At 41.6% G+C, this 19,036-nt stretch overlaps 2 protein-coding genes across 2 annotated transcripts; both read left to right on the top strand.

Annotated features, from left to right (window-relative positions):
- Nucleotides 1-3,208: 3,208 nt before the first annotated feature.
- On the top strand, nucleotides 3,209-7,985 carry ZNF32 (zinc finger protein 32). The gene is made up of 3 exons (XM_021700241.1): nucleotides 3,209-3,291; nucleotides 5,660-5,799; nucleotides 7,048-7,985. Exons 2-3 carry the CDS (start codon nucleotides 5,730-5,732, stop codon nucleotides 7,797-7,799), a joined length of 822 nt encoding a protein of 273 aa, XP_021555916.1. The 5' UTR covers nucleotides 3,209-3,291; nucleotides 5,660-5,729; the 3' UTR covers nucleotides 7,800-7,985.
- An 8,348-nt stretch (nucleotides 7,986-16,333) lies between these two features.
- On the top strand, nucleotides 16,334-16,588 carry LOC110589685 (40S ribosomal protein S29-like). The gene has a single exon (XM_044916543.1). It carries the CDS (start codon nucleotides 16,341-16,343, stop codon nucleotides 16,509-16,511), a length of 171 nt encoding a protein of 56 aa, XP_044772478.1. The 5' UTR covers nucleotides 16,334-16,340; the 3' UTR covers nucleotides 16,512-16,588.
- Nucleotides 16,589-19,036: the final 2,448 nt, after the last annotated feature.

A 19,036-nucleotide genomic window follows, 5' to 3' on the forward strand; every position in this document is an offset into this window, starting at 1 on the left:
CAGCAAGTGAAGGACTAGAGCTTTCCTTGAGCATCATGCCATCTCATGGAAACTTCTGGGGCAGCAACTCCCTTCAAAGAAACCAGAAGTCCTTACCAAGTCAATAATTCACTTTACAAACTTAGATGCTGTGGCTTTCATTCCACATTTAGGATACAGTTATTTGATTTTTTTTTTTCCTGGAGAAAATATTCTAGATGTAATATGCACATTTTTAGGACTTTTTGATACACATTACCAAAAGTCTAATCAGAATGACTGTCTCAATTTACACATGGATGAAAATGTCCATTACCCTAGTCCCTTCCACAATTTTTGCCATTCAGTAGTTAGGGAAAAAAATTTCCTGTTTCTCCTGGCATTTTAAAAAGATTAATAGCAAATCTGAGTATTTTCTTTAATTCTATTTTTTTCTTTTGTGAGTTGCTGTCCTTTGCCAAATTTCTATTGAAATGTTTTTGTATGTTATCTTTAAATATGACAGTTATAATATTTTCCCAGCTTGTCATATGTTAACTTCATAAATGGTGTTGACACACAGAAGTGTTGGATTTTAATGCAGTCAAATCCAGCAATCTTATTCTTTATTGTTTCTACCTTTGTTATCATGGTTAGGAAAGCCATTCCTATGCCAAGATTATAAAAGTATTAAGCCATACATTCTTCTGGGCCTTTTGTGGATCTGGGTTTTACATTTTACATTTAATCTATCTAGAGGCTATCTTGGCTACAGTAAGGTAAACATTTAAATTTATTTCTTTCCCAAATGGTTAGCCTTTTGTCATAACACCATTTATTGAATTATCTGTCCTTGCCTAATGTTTTGAAATACATGCAAAGTGGAGGAATAGTGCTTTGGCAATTTTTCAAATCTACACTACTGACACCATCACCCTGCCCCCCCCCACCTCCTGTTGAGTGTGGGCCTTAAATTGCTGGTGGTGGTTGAAGACTGGGCCCCATTTAGGATCTGGGTGAAGGCTGCTCAATGTCTGTCTAGGGAGCATTAGGTCTCATCAACTGCTGCCCTGCTTTCTCCCCATGTCGATTCAATATGCCCACTTTCCTGAGACCCCTTAAGAGAATTTATGCATATTTGTGTGAGAAAAGTAACTACAAGTCCCCTTTTACAGCCACCTTTTCCCACCAAAGCTTTGTCATCTACTTGTCCTAATGTCCACAGCTGATCCTGACCTCAACAGAACCAATATGCCCGGAATGACTTCTAGGCACCTTGTGCTGTTTACCAGCAGGAGAAATGACTCCTGGGGTTTGGGAGGTGACACACACAGCCCTACTGACACAGCCTTGGGAGAGAAGAGAGCAGAGACACTCATACAGCACTCACGAGGATTGGCCTTTGCTGTGTGCTTCCTGGGCTTTGAGAAAGTAAAAGTATCTGGCTGTTCAGCAAGGAGAGAGAGAATAGTGATTGTGCCCCGTCCCCCTGGTGTCCTACCCCTTTCTCTCCCTGACTCTGGAACGAATGACAGAAGGAGGCACCACAGGGAGCTCCGCAGTGGTGCTGAGGGGGCTTTGGGGGGAGAGGGGGGCATCAGATCAGTTTCCACTGCACACTCACGGACCTCTCTGTGAGGCAGCTGCCAGCCCAGGTTTTAAGAAAGGTGGTGTGTTTGTTTCCCAGCTAGACTCTCAGCTCCCTTCCTAGAAGGGAGTGTGTCTTGTTCACATTTATGTCCCCAAACCCAGCACAGTACCTGACACTTAAAACGGGCTCAGCACATACAGATTCAATTGAACTTAAGTAATGATGTGTTATTAGTAATAGTAATGACTAACATTTAAGAACCAACTTATTACTTACACTTCGTATACTCTGTGAAATTAATTTTTTTGTTCTGTTTTGCTTAACAAGTGGCTGTCGGGTAGAGGACAAGGACAGAGCAAGAGGAATTTTGCTTTATGAAGCCCTCTATTCAAGAGGCCAAACCAATCTCCAAGTGAGAGCTCTGGAGCAGGGAGCCTGAAGAGAAGTACAGTGAGCAAAAGAGCCCCAGGAAAAAGGACAGCAATGGTGATTCTAAGGAGGAAGGAGCCCCAGGCAACAGTAGCCTCAGTCATCAGGAACTTTAAAGCCATTCTTCCCTGTCCAAATTCCCTCTCGGGGAGAGGCCAGCATCCTATAAAAATGCCTTTGAAGGAGGCTGAGGGCATTTTTAAAGAATCTTTATCTTACAGATGCTCAAAAGCAACCTTACCCCCTTGCATTATCGCACAACAGGACTAAGGCCTTGACCACCTGTGTTTGAGTGGCTCCTCAGTGATGCCCCATAAAAAAAGAGCTCTTGCCCCATGTGCTGAGTGATTTTCAGGGCTTACAGTTTCTCCACGTTTCAATCACATCTCCAGTTAAGAAGAAAAATTTAATTTGTTACCCTAGAAAATACTGTTTTCTCTCCATAATTCATAGGGTACATGAAGAACGACTTTTTCTGGGTTCACTCACATATCTGCCTTTACTCTGAAGGAATAGAATGGGGGTCGCCTGGCCAGAACCCTGGCTCTCCCAAGAAACTCACCTGTCCTGTCACCTGACCATACCACCAGGGTAAGAAGGGCTCACCACCAGGGTAAGAAGCCTAACCAGAGCCCCGCAACTAGCCAGCTAGTCAGAGGTGGAACCGACGTGCAAATTCAAAACAAGTATCTTAGTAAAGAGATCTGAAAGGAATAGCTCTACACCAGACAAAAGTATCCTCCTCCCAGCCCCTCGAAATTCTCTGGTTGTGTCAAATTCTTCCCCACAGTCTCTGCTTGAAAGATTTGCTCCTAGCTTCAGAGCCTTAACTACAGAACACTAAGTCTTTGCTCAAGCAGCGGCTCAACACATAACCCCTAAGCACCCAAGGCTTTTCTCCCCCAAGACTTTGTTTCCTTCCACGAAACCCTCAAGAACCCTGGATTCCCGATTTCCTGGCCCAGCGGATTGCTTTACCAGGCTGCTGCTATTCCAGACCTAGCTAATCTGAGCCGCAGCGTGGCTCCCTCACTCCCCGGACTACGTCCGCGGGCAAGGGCGCCTCCGCCTAGAAGCCGAAGGGGATTCGACAGAGGGCCCCGCCCGGTCGTGACCCTCAGAGCCCGAGCAGCAGCGCGCGCCGCGGAACTACGTTTCCCACAGTGCTCCGAGAAGCCCGGACGGCCAAGGCCCGGGACCCGGCGGGCGGGCTCGCGCGCAGCCTCTTGGGAGTTGTAGTTCGACCCGCTCACGCCGGCGCTGCTGTGGGCTCGGCGCCGGCCTTTGTCTGTCTGCGGGCGCGCGCCGCTGCGGTGAGTGAGGCCGCCGGCCGGGTCAGTGAGCCCGGCTAGGCGGGGCCGCGTGAGCGGGCCGCCGCCTCCGGGCGCTCCGTGGCCCCCGCGGCCCTGAGCAGGCCTGGCTGGCCTGAGCCCCGAGGGAGGCCACCCGCGAGGGGAGAGGCGAGCGGCCCGCAGAGAAGGGTCCAGCTGGACCGGAGAGCGGGGTGCTGAGGTCCAGCACGCAGGGCGGGCCCGGGGGAGCCTGAGGCGGGAGGGTAGAGTGTGCCCGGGGGAGCAGGGGCCCCTCCGACCGCCGCTCCGCAGGACAGAGCATGGGGGAAGGCCCCGCACCCTGGAGATGCGGGAGGGGGAGGCCACAGGCAGGTGTGCCCAGGGGCCTGCAGTGAGGATTTCACAACACGGTCGGGGGTGAAAATTCGATCTCTCTAGGGAGGGGGAATGGGAGAAAGGGCAGACTTGTCAGGGTGGAGAATGGAAGAAAGGACAAAATGGATTCAGATATGTGGAGAAAATAATCACCCCTACCCTCATCTCCTAAACCTGAGACTGTCGCCCAAGGGGTTCCAGAGACAGCAAAGTTTACCCCCTCTGCTAGGGCTCTCCTGAGGACTCTCAGCTTTAAGGCCTTCAGTCTCTAGGTCGTATCAGAGATTCTTCACATTTGGTTCTTTTATTCTCCCAAGAGCTGCCTGAAACGACAGTGTTGTTAACCTATTTAGTTCGTAGGGAAATAGAGCCAGGGCTGTTGGTTAGTTGTCCAAGGTTGTATGGGGGTAGGGGAGATTAAAGGCAAGAATCCAAGTCTCTCCAGACCTAATTCTGAGTTTTTCCAAAGGATAAATAGCCTCTCTGATAGGAAAAGCAATTTTCTATTACTAAAGCCACTTCAAAATCTTCAGGAAATTATTTCCTCAGATTTATGACCTAGGGAGAAAAATAAAACAATCTCGCTTTATTAACCAAGGCAGTTCCTGAGACACAGCTGAGTTGTTACTTGTTGGAAGATCTCATAGCATGTGGAGAGGCAGAGCTATAAATTCTGCCCACTTATTCTGACCAAACTATTTGCTGGATTCCCCAGGGACCGAGTCCAAACTTGGCAGCAGGTTTCATGCACTTTCAGGGACTCTTGATGGATGTGCAGTTGTGGAGGAGTAACACCTTGAACTAACAAATTACCTGTAGCCTCCTGGCAGTCTCATAGAAGAGTCCTTTGTAGCTTCTACTCCAAATTGGAGGTGACACCTCCAGATACAAGTTTAAAATGCCTCTTCAGTCAAAACAAATGTGGCAGAAGGTACAGTTGTCAAGACCAAGTGCTTACGTTAACAAAACAATTGTAGCATCATCCTGCTATTTCATTAAATCAGGAGGCCAGCATTTTGATGAGACATATTTGAGGGAAATAAAGATTATGCACTGAACCACTGCATAAAGTGTACGAATTTTAATAATTAGGGACCTAAAGTAAGAAGAAAATACTCAAAAAAATGTGGAAAAAATAATATGGAGCAAGAGGATTCCTAGGATCTTGAAGAGTAGTAAAGTCTGGTCAAGCACTGTTACATTCTGTCCCATTTTATAAAAATTCTCACCAGCTCTTTAGTGAAAAGAAATTAGAGAATTGTCTAGTTTAAGGGCATAGACTCTGGATCTCAAAAGTCTTGAATTTGATCCTTTGCCCACCCTGGACTCCTTATTGGCTCTGAGAATTTGGGCAGGTTACTTATCCTAGTTGGAGTGCCTTGGGCTTGGTTTCTGAAGAAGGTCTTCGTTTTCCAAGAATTGACAAGTATTTACACTTAGAATTGGTATTCTCATATCTTGAAGAATAGGAGAGGGGTGGGTCTGGATCTGGAGCCTCCTAAATATTGTTCAAAGGTAAACATATGAGAACTCTTGTCCTTATAACCTACGGAGAGCTGGAGGGGGAGAGCTGAAGCCATTTTCATCATAGAACAAATCATGAAGGCTGAAATGTTGGGTTTTTAAATTCTGAATTCCTTTGGAGGTTTGAAGGATAAAAGAGCAAGTGGTTAGGTGGGGGAAGGAAGTGGAAGATCCCAATCACATGCCAAGGCTAAGGTATAAACAGGAGTGACCATTATCTTGGGATTGGCAGGAAGAGATATATGTGTTCTCTGCTTTCCCACCTCATGTTTCCACCTTGACTCACTTATGTGTGGTCATGGTACCATCACTAAAACTTTGCAGTTACATTATAGGTGACTAAGATATACATCACACAATCCAGATTTCTTCCATTTACTCATACCCCAAAGTGGAGCTTCTGTTGAGTTTATCCTTCTCACTTATCAATTCTCCTGCCTTTTCCTGTTTGTTTTTGTTGTTCTGTTTTTTGTTGTTTTTTCCTCCTCAGGTGTTCAAGAATAGCCCATGGAAGAATCATATGAAGAAGTGGTGATTAAGGTCATACAGCAGGCGTGGACATGTTTGGATTTCCAACAGCTACCCTGCTGGACTGTCATGGAAGATATGCGCAGAATGTAGCATTTTTCAGTGAGTGAGTCGGTTGATCACTGAGATGCCCTAGTGTCCCTGTACTCAAGCACTGGTCAGCAGGCTGAGGAAGCAGAGGAGACATTCCTTTGGAGGAGTTCACCATTCCTGGGGGTTACAGGGGAAGCCTGCAAGCTAGAATTAGAAATAGCAGTAGAAACAGAGCAAGAGAATGATCTTGATATGGAGATAGTTTTGAGGTAGTCTCTGAGAAAATGAATGAGCAGCTTTACATCTCGGCACAATCACTGAATAAGGGTAAGGCAAGAGAAAATCTTCCTAGGATGACTCCAAGAAAACTGTTAATAGTGATGAATGGACCCATAATTAAAGTGCAGTAGGATGCAGGGCAATATGGATGCAGGGCAATATGGAAAACGCTGTCAGCATCTGCACAGAAAGTGTTTGAGAGTAACTTCCAAACCAAAATTGATTTCAGTTTCACCATAGCTTAGTAGACTGAAATAGCATGGATATTAAAGGGGAAAGTTCCTTGGATCAGATTCTATAATTATCCTAGCTTGATCTGTGGTATCAGACAAATTATTTAACTTCCTTGAGCTCCAGGCTCTTCATCTGTAAAATGGGACAATAAACTCTACCTTGCAGGGTTACTGGGACTAGAGATAATAGATGTAATGTACCAAAGATTCTGATGTATATTTTCTGATGTCATGGAGCTTACTCTACTATCAGGAAAACAGATTGGTGCAGAGATGGATTTCTCATGTATTGGTCTCTTCAGGGCCCTGTACCTACTTTTATACTTTTTCTTAATGGAGTGCCTCCAAAATTTTAAAGTTTTAGGCCCTACACAACCTGGATCCATACCTGTTTTAGAGTCAGATAAAACTTGGGTATGGGGCTCTATTTGATCCTATATATAGTTTTCTTCGTTTTTTGAGCCTGTTTTCTGATCTATAAAATGAAGATAATCATGTCTACCTTACCAGATTCTTTGGGAGGCTAAATTAAATTTAGAGGCAGTATAATACTGTGGAGCATGCCTGCATTTGCATCCCAACTCTGCACTTAGCTAACGACAAGATCTGTGACAACCTCCCTATGCTCTCACTTCCTTATTTGTAGCAATCTCATAGAATTGTTTTCAGGATTAAATTACCTATGCAAATTTCATAGTATAATGTCTGGCACATAATAAGCATTCAAAGCGTTGTTTCTTTTTTCCCTATTCTTCTCACTCAGCATATTGGTGCATCTTACATGACTTCCCTCTCATTTTACCAGATGTGATGACAGAAGCCCACCACAAATATGATCACTCTGAGGCCACAGGATCCTCAAGCTGGGATTTCCAGAATTCTTTCAGAAGAGAGAAGCTGGAACAAAAATCCCCAGATTCTAAGACACTACAGGAAGATTCACCTGGAGTGAGACAGAGGGTCTATGAGTGTCAGGAATGTGGAAAATCCTTCAGGCAAAAGGGTAGTCTAACCTTGCATGAGAGAATCCACACTGGTCAAAAGCCCTTTGAGTGTACCCATTGTGGAAAAAGCTTCAGGGCCAAAGGCAATCTTGTTACACATCAGCGAATACACACAGGAGAGAAGCCCTATCAGTGCAAGGAGTGTGGGAAAAGCTTTAGTCAACGAGGTAGTCTGGCTGTTCATGAAAGACTCCATACTGGACAGAAACCCTATGAGTGTGCTATTTGTCAGAGAAGCTTCAGGAATCAAAGTAACCTTGCTGTTCATAGAAGAGTTCACAGTGGTGAAAAGCCCTATAGATGTGATCAGTGTGGAAAAGCCTTCAGTCAGAAAGGAAGCTTAATTGTTCACATCAGAGTCCACACAGGCCTGAAACCCTATGCCTGCACACAGTGCAGGAAGAGTTTCCACACCAGGGGCAATTGTATCCTGCATGGCAAAATCCACACAGGAGAGACACCCTATCTGTGTGGCCAGTGTGGGAAAAGCTTCACTCAGAGAGGGAGTCTGGCTGTGCACCAGCGAAGCTGCTCACAAAGACTCACCCTTTGACCACCCTCTTCAAAGGAAGTTCTCTTTATGAATTAAAAGTTAAAAAACCCTCAGATCAAGCAACCTATCCAATTCTATGGAATGAATGGAGACTTTCAGAAAGACCATCATTGGGTAGGGAAAACTGACTTTTCTCCTTTCCCCCAAATGAGTATGAAAAATAAATGTCTTGTTTATTATCATTATCACATATGTTTCATAATTTGTCAATTTATTTTGACCTAAGTTCCCAAAGTATCTCCATTAATCTAGTGCATACTTGGGAGATTGTTCTATGTATAACAGATACAGATTTTAAATCTGTAGCTGACATCGTTAGTTTTTGTTTTTTAAATCAACCCTTCATGAATCCCAAGGTCTTTTCTTTACATATTCAAAGCAATCTTGTATTGGATTCAAGAAGGGAAGAATTCATCCCAAAGAGCTTGGTAGCAAATCTCTATCATCTAGAGGTAAATTACATCAAAGGTCTTAGGGTACAGAAATGCTTTAGAAATACTATGGGTTTGAATAGTGATATAATATTGCTCCCAAAGATACCCTGATACCATATGAGGATATATACAAGAATGTTGATATCATCCCGATTCAAAATAGTCATAAATTGGACAAAACCCAAAATATCCAACAATAGGTAAGGTAATATATGGTGGTATGTTCATATGACTCAGCAATAAAAAATAACATACAACTGATACATGCAATAATATGAAGAATCTCAGAACTTTACGTTGAGTGAAAGAACACACGCACACCAGGAAAAACTAATCTAATAGAATAGAACTAATAGAATTCAGATAGTGGCTAACTATGAACAGAGGGAACTGGGTAAGGACTGACTTAAAAAGGGCACAAGGCAATCTTATAGAGTGAAAACATGCTCTATACCTTATTTCAGGTGGTGGATGCATGGGTCTGTACAATTGTCAAAATTCATTGAACTCAACAGTTAAGAGTCTATGCATTTTCTTATCTGTATGGTATACTTCAGTAACAATGAGGCAGTTTAAAAATACTGCACACAAGTTCTTTAACACTTATCTCATGAAGAGATGGGGGTCTGTCACCTCCACTTGAGTTTGGGTAGGCTTGTGGCTGCTTCACACACAAAAAAACAACTGATGCTATATGATTTCCAAGAATAGGTCTGAAGAGCTCTTTAAAGGTGTGAAAAGTTTCTGCATGATAATCTTGAGACACTTATTCTGGAGAAAATCAGCTGCAATGTAAAAAGTCTATCTTGAGGCCACTATGATGGACAAGCTGTATATAAGTGCTCTAGTTGACAGCTTCAGCTGAGCAACAGACAGCCAGCATCAACTACCAGCCATGTGAGTGAGTTATTGTAGATATCCAGCCAAGTGCAACCTTCAGATGACTGGAGCCCCATATGACATCTGTCCAAAACTGTATGAGAGACCCCCAAGTAAGAACAGCCTTCCAAATTCCTAACACACAAAGTCATTAGAGAAATCAAAAGTTAAGGTTTTATATCACTAAATATTTGTTATTATACAGCAATAATAGAACATAATATATTTTCTAAAAGGATAAGATACTGTGAAAAGAAAAGGAAAAATCTGGGAGAACAACTCGAGATTTACTTACTGATTAAACCAAAACAGGAAATTGATTCATGATTCATCAGAAAGCTTAAGATTTAAAAGTAAACATTTCTTTTGACAAAACAGAAGGCAAGGTATAGATTAGTTAACCCAAATACAAGTTACGTGAAGTAAATGCTGGTCTCCAGCAGTCCTGCTCTGTAAGAAATTTATTAGATAGATACTTCAGTAACAATGAGGCAGTTTAAAAACACTTCCCACAAGTTCTTTAACACTAATCTCATGAAAAGACGGAGATCTGTTTCGCCTCCACTTGAATCTGGGTAGGCTGTGACTGCTTCAGACACAAAAAACAGAACTGATGGTACATGACTTCCATGAATAGGTCTGAAGAGCTCTTTAAAGGTGTGAAGTTTCTGCATGATTAGATAGATACATACATACATATCTATATATAGGTATCTTAGAAACCTGGTTCTGCAGAAATGAGTAAAGAGTAAATAGGTCAGAAAATATAAAAGATCTTTAAAATTATTCTTCCTATTTTTTATACATATATTATTAAATTTCTTTAAAGATTATTGGCTGCTTCTATTAAAGTAACAACAAAACAGAGCTAATTTAAGAGGACAATGTAGGAAGATCCTGGGTTCACACAGATACAACCTAATCTACAGCTACCTATGGAACAATTTCCTCTAAAAAAAACAAAAACAAAAACCTAAAAACTTGCTGAGTGACTCCTACAGATAACACAAATAAGAAAAAACTCATACTGAAGCTGGTAGGAGAGGCTGAGACAATTGACATAAATCCTACCCCGGGTCCAGCCAACCCACAATCAGGAGGGAAACAACCTGGAGCTTCTTTCTGAGGAGCAAAGAGTTTGAGCCCCACATTGGCTACTCCAAAGTTTTAAGACTTGAGACATGAGTCTCCAAAACAACTAGCTTTGAAAACCAAGAGGATTCATTCATGAGACCCACAAGGCTAGAGTGAACTGAAAAACAGCTCTTAAGGAGTTCTCATGCTTGGACTCACCCCAGGGACCAGCACAGGAGCAGCCAATTGAGAGGCACTCAGACTTCGTGTCAAAGAAGCTTATTTTCTTAAAGTGATGGCCTGAGGCACAGGCATCTTAATTTAACACACACCTAGGGGCCTTGCATCTCGAGGGATGGAAGATGGCTGGCACCATCTATCCATTCTCCCTCTGCCTCACTTCAGCTCACTGGTATCTCCCAGAAAAGAGCTTATACCCTCCTCTGGCACACCAATTCTTGCAGCTGTGGCCCAGGGGAACAACTCTAGTCACCTGGCTCTGGTAGCTAGCCAATGGGGCTTATGCTCAGGGGTGCACAGGACTGTAACCAATGGAGAAATAAGTTCTTAACTGGCTACCACCCTCAAAGCACAACAAGAGACAACAGACCAAGGCACTCAGTCTTTCTATGAAAGAGGCCTATTAGCTTATCTCCACAGCTGTGGCCTGAAGGGCAGGATTCTAATTAAACATCCAAGTGAGGGCACACTATAATTCTCTCCGGAGACCTCAGAGGGCAGTCATTATCTTCATTCTCCCTCTGCTGTGCTCCACAGTATTTCCCAGAAACATGCTTCCCACAGTCTCTGGTATGCTGGTTTTTATGGGTGCCATCCAGAGGACACCCCTTAGATTGTCTTTCTCTGGTGACCAACAGGGCTTGTGTTCCTGTATCCCATGGGACTGTAACAAACAGACAATTCTTGGCTGGCTACCAACCCTAAGGCACTGTGCAGAGAGGGGACTGAAACACACCCCCAGTCTTTCTGGGAAAGAGACCTATTTGCTTGTCCTGGAACATCAGCCTGAGGGGCAGGCTTCTGGTTTGGCACACAACTAGGTTCCTACTGAGATACACTAAGGGATGGGTGCCAGTGGATGCCATGTTCACACTTTCTCTCTGCCTCACTCCAGGTCACTAGTATCTCCCAGAAGGAAACTTGTATACTTGCCTGGCTCTTAAATATAAGTGACTGCCACCCAGGGGACACTTCTAAAGCATCTAGCTTTGGTGGCCAGTGGGACTTACACTTGTGGCCCCACAGGACTATATATATTTGCATAAGTTAGAAGCTACTGCTTGAGCTGAACCTAAGTGCTCATTGATATCCTACTCTTTGGGACACTGACAGGTCTTACCACACCATCAGCTACTAGGAGTCACTAAAATAAAATAGGCTACTTGGACAATCATGAAGGCTTTAGAGAAAACCAAGAGTTAGGGCAGGGTTGAATGATAAGGTTCATCTAGTTCACAAGTCCACTTCATCAGAACTGGGAAAGGTGGCTGTTTTATCCAGTGCACAGAAACCAACACAGAGAGATGAAAATGAAGAAACAGAGGAATATGTTCCAAATGAAAGAACAAGATAAAACCTCAGAAAAAAAGTCCTTAATGAGACAGAGATAAGTGATTTACCTAATAAAGAGTTCAAAATAATGGTCATAAAGATGCTCACTGAACTTGGGAGAAGAATTCATGAACACAGTGAGAACTTCAAAAAAAGGTACAGAAAATATAAAAAGGAACAAAATAGAAGTCACAGAGATGAAGAATACAAGTGAATGGAAAAATATTGTAGAGGGGTTAAACAGCAGACTAGACAAAGCAGAAGAAAGACTGTGAACTTGAAAACAAGGCAGTAGAACTCACCCAATCAAAGTAGCAAAAGGAGAAAAGAATGAGAAACAGTGAAGGTACCTTAAGGAACTTATGGGACAACATCATGTGGACCAATGTTCACATTATAGGGGTTCTAGAAGGAGAACAAAAAGAGACAGACAATTTACTGGAAGAAATAATGTCTAGAAACTTCCCTAACCTAGGGAAGGAAACATATATCCAGAACCAGGGATCCCAGAGTTCCAAATAAAATGAACACAAAAAGACTCACACCAAGACACATTATAATTAAAGGGTCAAAAGTAAAAGACAAGGAGAGAATCGTAAAAACAACAAGACAAAAACAACTTGTTACATTAAAGGAACCCCCCCATAAAGGTATCAACAGAAACTTTGTATACCAGAAGGAGGTAGCTTGGTATATTCAAAGTACTGAAAGAAAAAAAACTGCCAACCAAGACTATCCTACCCAGAAAAAGGAAAAAAAAAAGTCCTTCATAATTGAAAGCGGGATAAAAAGTTTTTCAAACAAAAAAAAAAGTTTTCCAGACAAGCAAAAGCTAAAAGGAGTTCATTATCACTAGACCAGCCTTACAAGAAATGTTAAAGGGACTTCTTTAAGCTGAAAAAAAAAAACAGACACTAATTAGTAACAGGAAAACATGAAAGTATAAATCTCATCAATAAGGTAAATAAATACATAGTAAAATTTAGAAAAATCTAATGTTGTAAATGTGGTGGATTAATTGATTATAAAGCAAGTATGAAGGCTAACAGACAAAAGTAGTAAGAATACTATAACTACAATAATTAGTTAAGGGATACACAAAATAAAAAGGTATAAAATGTGACATCAAAAACAAAATGTGGGAGGAGTGAGCAAAATGCAGAGCTTTAGAATACATTCAAACTTAGGTTACTGGGGCGCCTGGGTGGCTCAGTTGTTAAGCATCTGCCTTCGGCTCAGGTCATGATCTCAGGGTCCTGGGATTGAGGCCCACATCAGGCTCCTGGCTCAGCAGGGAGCCTGCTTCTCCTTCTACTTCTCCCTCTCCCCCTGCTCATACTCTCTCTCTGTATCTCTGTGTCTCAAATGAATAAATAAAATCTTAAAAAAAAAAAATGTTAGACCAGATAGACTTAACAGATATATAACTTATACATAGGATTATAACAGATATATACAGAACATTCCATCCAAAAGCAATAGAACACATTCCTCTCACACATGGAACATTCTCTAGAATAGATCATATATTAGGACACAAAACAAACCTTAATAAATTTAAGAAGACTGAAATCATATCAGACATCTTTTCCAACCACAATGGTATGAAAGTAGAAATCAATTACAAAAAGAAAATTAGAAAATTCACAAATATGTGGAAATAAAACATGGTACTGAACAACCAATTGGTCAAAGAAGAAATCAAAAGAAAAATAAAAAAATACATAAGGCAAATATAAATGAAAATACAGCATACCAAAACTTATGGGATGCAGCCAAAGCAGTTCTATGAGGGGGAAGCTCATAGCATTAAATGTCTACACCAAGGAAAAAACAGATCTTAAATAAACAATCTAACTTTACACATGAAGAACTAGAAAAAGAACAAACAAAGCCCAAAGTTAGGGGCACCTGGGTGGCTCAGTCAGTTAAGCATCTGCCTTCAGCTCACATCATGATTCCAGGGTCCTGGGATTGAGCCCCATGTCAGGCTCCCTGCTCAGGGGGCAGTCTGCTTCTCCCTCCCCCTGTTCTTGCACTCTTGATATCTATCTCTCTCTCTCTCTCCTTCTCGAATAAATAAAATCTTTTTTTAAAAAAAAAAGCCCAAAGTTAATAGAATAAAGGACATAACAAAGATCAGAGGAGAAACAAATAACATAGAGACTAAAAAGACAATAGAAAAGATCGATGAAACTAAAAGTTTGTTCTTTAAAAAGATAAACAAAACTGACAAACCTTTAGCAAGACTCACCAAGAAAAAAGATAAGAGGATTCAAAATCAGAAATGAAAGAGAAGACATTACAACTGATACCACAGAAATGCAAAGGACCACAGAGACTACTATGAACAATTATAGGCCAACAAATTAGACAGCTTAGAAGAATGGATTCTAGAAACATACAACCACTAAGATGGAATCATGAAGAAATACAAAATCTGAACTGATTACTAGAGATTGAATCAGTAATCAAAAACATCTCAACAAACAAAAATGCAGGAACATATGGTTCACTGGTGAATTTTACCAAGCATTTAAAGGCTAACAACCAGAGCTCCTGGGTGGCTCAGTTGGTTAAGCGACTGCTCAGGTCATGATCCTGGAGTCCCGGGATCAAGTCCTGCATTGGGTTCCCCGCTCAATAGGGAGTCTGCTTCACCCTCTGACCATCTCCCTTCTCATGCTCTGTCTCACTCTCTCTCTCTAAAATAAATATAAATAAATAAATAAATAAATAAATAAATAAATAAATAAATAAAGGATAACAACCAGTCCTTAAACTTTTCAAAAATGTAAAAAGGAAGGAATATTTCCAAACTCATTTTATGAAGCATTACCCTGATACCAAAACCAGATAAAAATACCACAAGAAAACTATAGGCCAATATCCCTGCTGAACATAAGATACAAAAATCCTCAACAGTATATTCACAAATCAGGGGCACCTGGGTGGCTCAGTCAGTTAAGTGTCTACCTTCAGCTCAGGTCATGATCCCAGGGTCCTGGGATCCAGTCCTGCATTGGGATCCCTGCTCTGAAGGAAGTCTGTTTCTCCCTCTGCCCCTCCTCCCACTCATTCTCTCAGTATCTTTCTCTTTCTCTCTCTCAAATAAATAAAATCTTTAAAAAAAAACAATATATTCACAAACTGAATTCAACAATATATTAAAAGATCATACACCATGACTGAAGGGATTTATTCCAGGGATGCAAGGGTGCTTCAACATCCACAAATTAATCAATGTGATACACCACATTAACCAAATGAAAGATAAAAATCCTATGATCAGGGGCGCCTGGGTGGCTCAGTCATTAAGCAGCTGCCTTCGGCTCAGGTCATGATCCCAGGGTCCTGGGATCGAGCCCCGCATTGGGCTCCCTGCTCGGCGGGGAGCCTGCTTCTCCCTCTGCCACTCCCCCTGCTTGTGTTCCCTCTCTCGCTGTGACTCTCTCTGTCAAATAAATAAATAAAATCTTTAAAAAAAAAAATCCTATGATCATCTCGATACAGAAAAACATTTGACAAAATCCAACATCTGTTCATAGTAAAAATACTCAACAAAGTTGATAAGAGGAAACACACCTCAACATAATAAAGACCATATATGACAAGTCCACAGCTAACATCATACTCAGAGTAAAAAGCTGAAAGCTTTTCCTCTAAGATCAGAAACAAGACAAGGATGCCCACTATCCCCACTTTTATTCAACATAGTAATGAAAATCCCAGCCAGAGCAATTAGGCAAGATAAAGAAATAAAAGGCATTTTATTTCAAATCAGAAAGGAAGAAGCAAAACTGTCACTATTTGCAGATGACATGATCTTATATATAGAAAACCCAGGGGTGCCTGGGTGGCTCAGTCGGTTAAACACACGACTCTTGATTTTGCCTCAGGTCATGATCTCAGGGTTGTGAGATCCAGCCCTGCACTGGGCTCTGTGTTGGGCATGGAGCCTGCTTAAGATTCTCTCCCTCCTGCCCCCTACATGCATGCTTCTCTCTGAAAAAAAGAAAAGAAAACCCAAAAATGGGCGCCTGGGTGGCTCAGTCGTTAAGCGTCTGCCTTCGGCTCAGGTCATGATCCCAGGGTCCTGGGATCGGCCCCGCATCGGGCTCCCTGCTCAGCGGGAAGCCTGCTTCTCCCTCTCCCGCTCCCCCTGCTCGTGTTCCCTCTCTTGCTGTGTCTCTATCAAATAAATAAATAAAATCTTTCAAAAAAAAAAAAAAAAACCCAAAGACATCACCAAAAAACTGTTAAAATAAATGAGTTCAGTCAAGTTGAGGGTAGAAAATAAATATACAAAATCTGTTACATTTCTGTACACCAATAACAAACTATCAGAAAGAGAAATTGAGAAAACAATCCCACTTACAATTGCATCAAAAAGAATAAAATATCTAGAAATAAATTTAACAAAGGAGGTGGAAGACCTGTACACTAAAAACTATAAGACATTGATGAAAGAAATTAAATAAAACAAATAAATGGAAAGATATTCTGTGCTCATGGATGGAAGAATTAATATTGTTAAAATGTCCACACTAGCCTTTTACCTCATTGCATCCGAGAGAGCAAGATGGGTCACCAGCAGCTGTACTGGAGCCATCCGAGGAAATTTGGCCAGGGTTCTCGTTCTTGCCGCGTCTGCTCAAACCGGCACGGTCTGATCCGGAAATACAGCCTCAATATGTGCCGCCAGTGTTTCCATCAGTACGCAAAGGACATAGGCTTCATTAAGTTGGATTAAGTGAACTTCCTTGAATTGGTCATCCAGGATAACCTACCTTAACTGCAGATACCCAAGATACCTACTTTAATGCCAACACATTGTACATAAAATAAAAATACTTCAATTATGAAAAAAAAAAAAATGTCCACACTAAGGGCGCCTGAGTGGCTCAGTCAGTTAAGTATCTGCCTTCAGCTCAGGTCGTGATCCCAGGGTCCTGGGATCGAGTCCTATATTGAGCCTGCTTCTCCCTCTGCCTCTGCCTCTCTCTCATGAATAAATAAAATCTTAAAAAAAAAAAAGTCCTCACTACTCAAAGCAATCTATATATTCAATGAAATCCTTGTTGAAACTCCAATGGCATTTTTCCCTGAAATAGACAATCCTGGGGTGCCTTGGTGGCTCCGTAGGTTAAGTGTCTGCCTTCAGCTCAGGTTGTGATCCCAGGGTCCTGTGGTAGAGCCCCACATCAGACTCCCTGCTCAGCAGAGAGTCTGCTTCTCCCTATTCCCTCTGTTCATGCTGTCTCTCACTCTCCCTCGCTCAAATAAATAAAATCTTTTTTTAAAAAATAAAAGAAATAGACAATCCTAAAATTTGTATGGAACCACAAAAGACCCCAAATAGCCAAGGCAATCTTAAAAGAACAAAGCTGGAGACAATATGCTCTCTGATTTCAAACTATATTACAAAGCTATCGTAATCAAAACAGTATGTATTGACATAAGAGACACAGAGATCAATGGAACAGAAAAGAGAGCCCAGAAATAAACCCACAATAAATTAATCTATGACAAGGGGGATTAAATGGGTGATGGGGAGCCAAAAGGTACAAACTTCCACTTACAAAAATAAATCACCTTGCCAAGGCGCTCCCTTCACAGAGCACCCTGGGAAACCCCAACGGGTGATCCACCTCAGCTCCAGCCACCCAGCCAGGGCACCCCCTCCAAGTAGACCCCAGAAACCCCTGGCCCATACCTGCCTTGACTCAAGCCACCCCACTAAGGTGTCCCCTATGCTGAACACCCCAAGATACCCCAGCTTGTACTCACTTCAGCCTCAGCTGTCCTGCCAGAGTGCCCTTTGTACAGAAGGCCCTACCTGAGGTCTCGGCCAATAGCATCAACCACCAAACCTGTAAGCAGGCTTTCAGATCAGTATTGACCAATAGAAATATAATGTGAACCCCAAATGTGGGTCTCATATGTAACTAAATTTTCTAGCAGACACATTAAAATCATTTTAAATAATTCTAATATATTTAATTTAACCTATATATCCAAAATATCATTTTGACCTGTAATAACATTTAAAAATTATTGAGATATTTTAGTTTCTTCATACTATGTCTTCAAAATCCAATGTATGTTTTACACTTATAGCACATCTCAATTCAGACCAGCCTCTTTTTAACTGCTCATTAGCCACTTGTGGCTACTGTACTGTGACAGCATCAAATGATTCAACCATGCAACTGTTAAGTCCATTCCAGCCTTGAGTTTTCCCAGCTGAGACCCAAATATCATAGTTAGAAAATTGTTCCTGCTATGCTCTTTCTGAATTGTTGATACAAAATCTGTGAGCATAACAAAATGGTAACTAAATCTGGGTGGCTTATTATGTACCATTAGCAACTGGGATACCAGTCTATGAAAGTTCTATAACTTACTTAAACATTTTCCTATCCTAGGTGTTTTTCCCACCTCTTTCCAGGGCTTTATTATAAACAATGCTATGATGAGCAATACAATCTCTGTAAGCTAGTCGAATTATTTGAGAGTGGCTTTTCTGGGTCAATGGGAGCATACATTTAGATTTACATTCACATTGTCAAACTGCTATCCAAAGCTTAACCAGTTTTCACTAATAACACACATATTCCCAACTGTGCTTCTAATTAATACTAGCCCTTTTCTAGTTTAAGTTGAATGTTTAGTTCCTTTCTGTTCCATAAAATTCATCAATAATCTTGCTTTATCTTATATTTTAAACTACCAGTGATGTATTTGTGTAATAAAAGATTGAACTAATGCACAAACTATATTAAATGGATCCTACATCATTACACAATTTGGCTCTTTTCCCACTTAAGTCTTAGACATCTTTCCCTGTTAATTAAAAAATTAATTCATTAAGGGCACCTAGGTGGCTCAGCCAGTTAAAGGTCTGACTTCAGCTCAGGTCATGATTTCAGGATCCTGGGATCGAGCTCCACTCAGCAAGGGAATCTGCTTCTCCCTCTCCCTCTGCCCCTCCCCCCGCTCATGCTCACTCTCTCTAATAAATAAATATTTTAAAAATTAACTCAGGGTGCCTGGGTGGCTCAGTCGTTAAGAGTCTGCCTTTGGCTCAAGTCATGATCTCCAGGATCCTGGGATTGAGCCCCGTATTGGGCTCCCTGCTCTGCGGGAAGCCTGCTTCTCCCTCTCCCACTCCCCTGCTTGTGTTCCCTCTCTTGCTGTGTCTCTGTCAAATAAATAAAATCTTTAAAAATATGTATTTAAAAAAAATAAAATAAAAAATTAACTCATTAAATGTTA

Source organism: Neomonachus schauinslandi, chromosome 6 (genome assembly GCF_002201575.2).
Source record: "Neomonachus schauinslandi chromosome 6, ASM220157v2, whole genome shotgun sequence".
In the NCBI taxonomy this organism is placed as follows: Eukaryota; Metazoa; Chordata; class Mammalia; order Carnivora; family Phocidae; genus Neomonachus; species Neomonachus schauinslandi.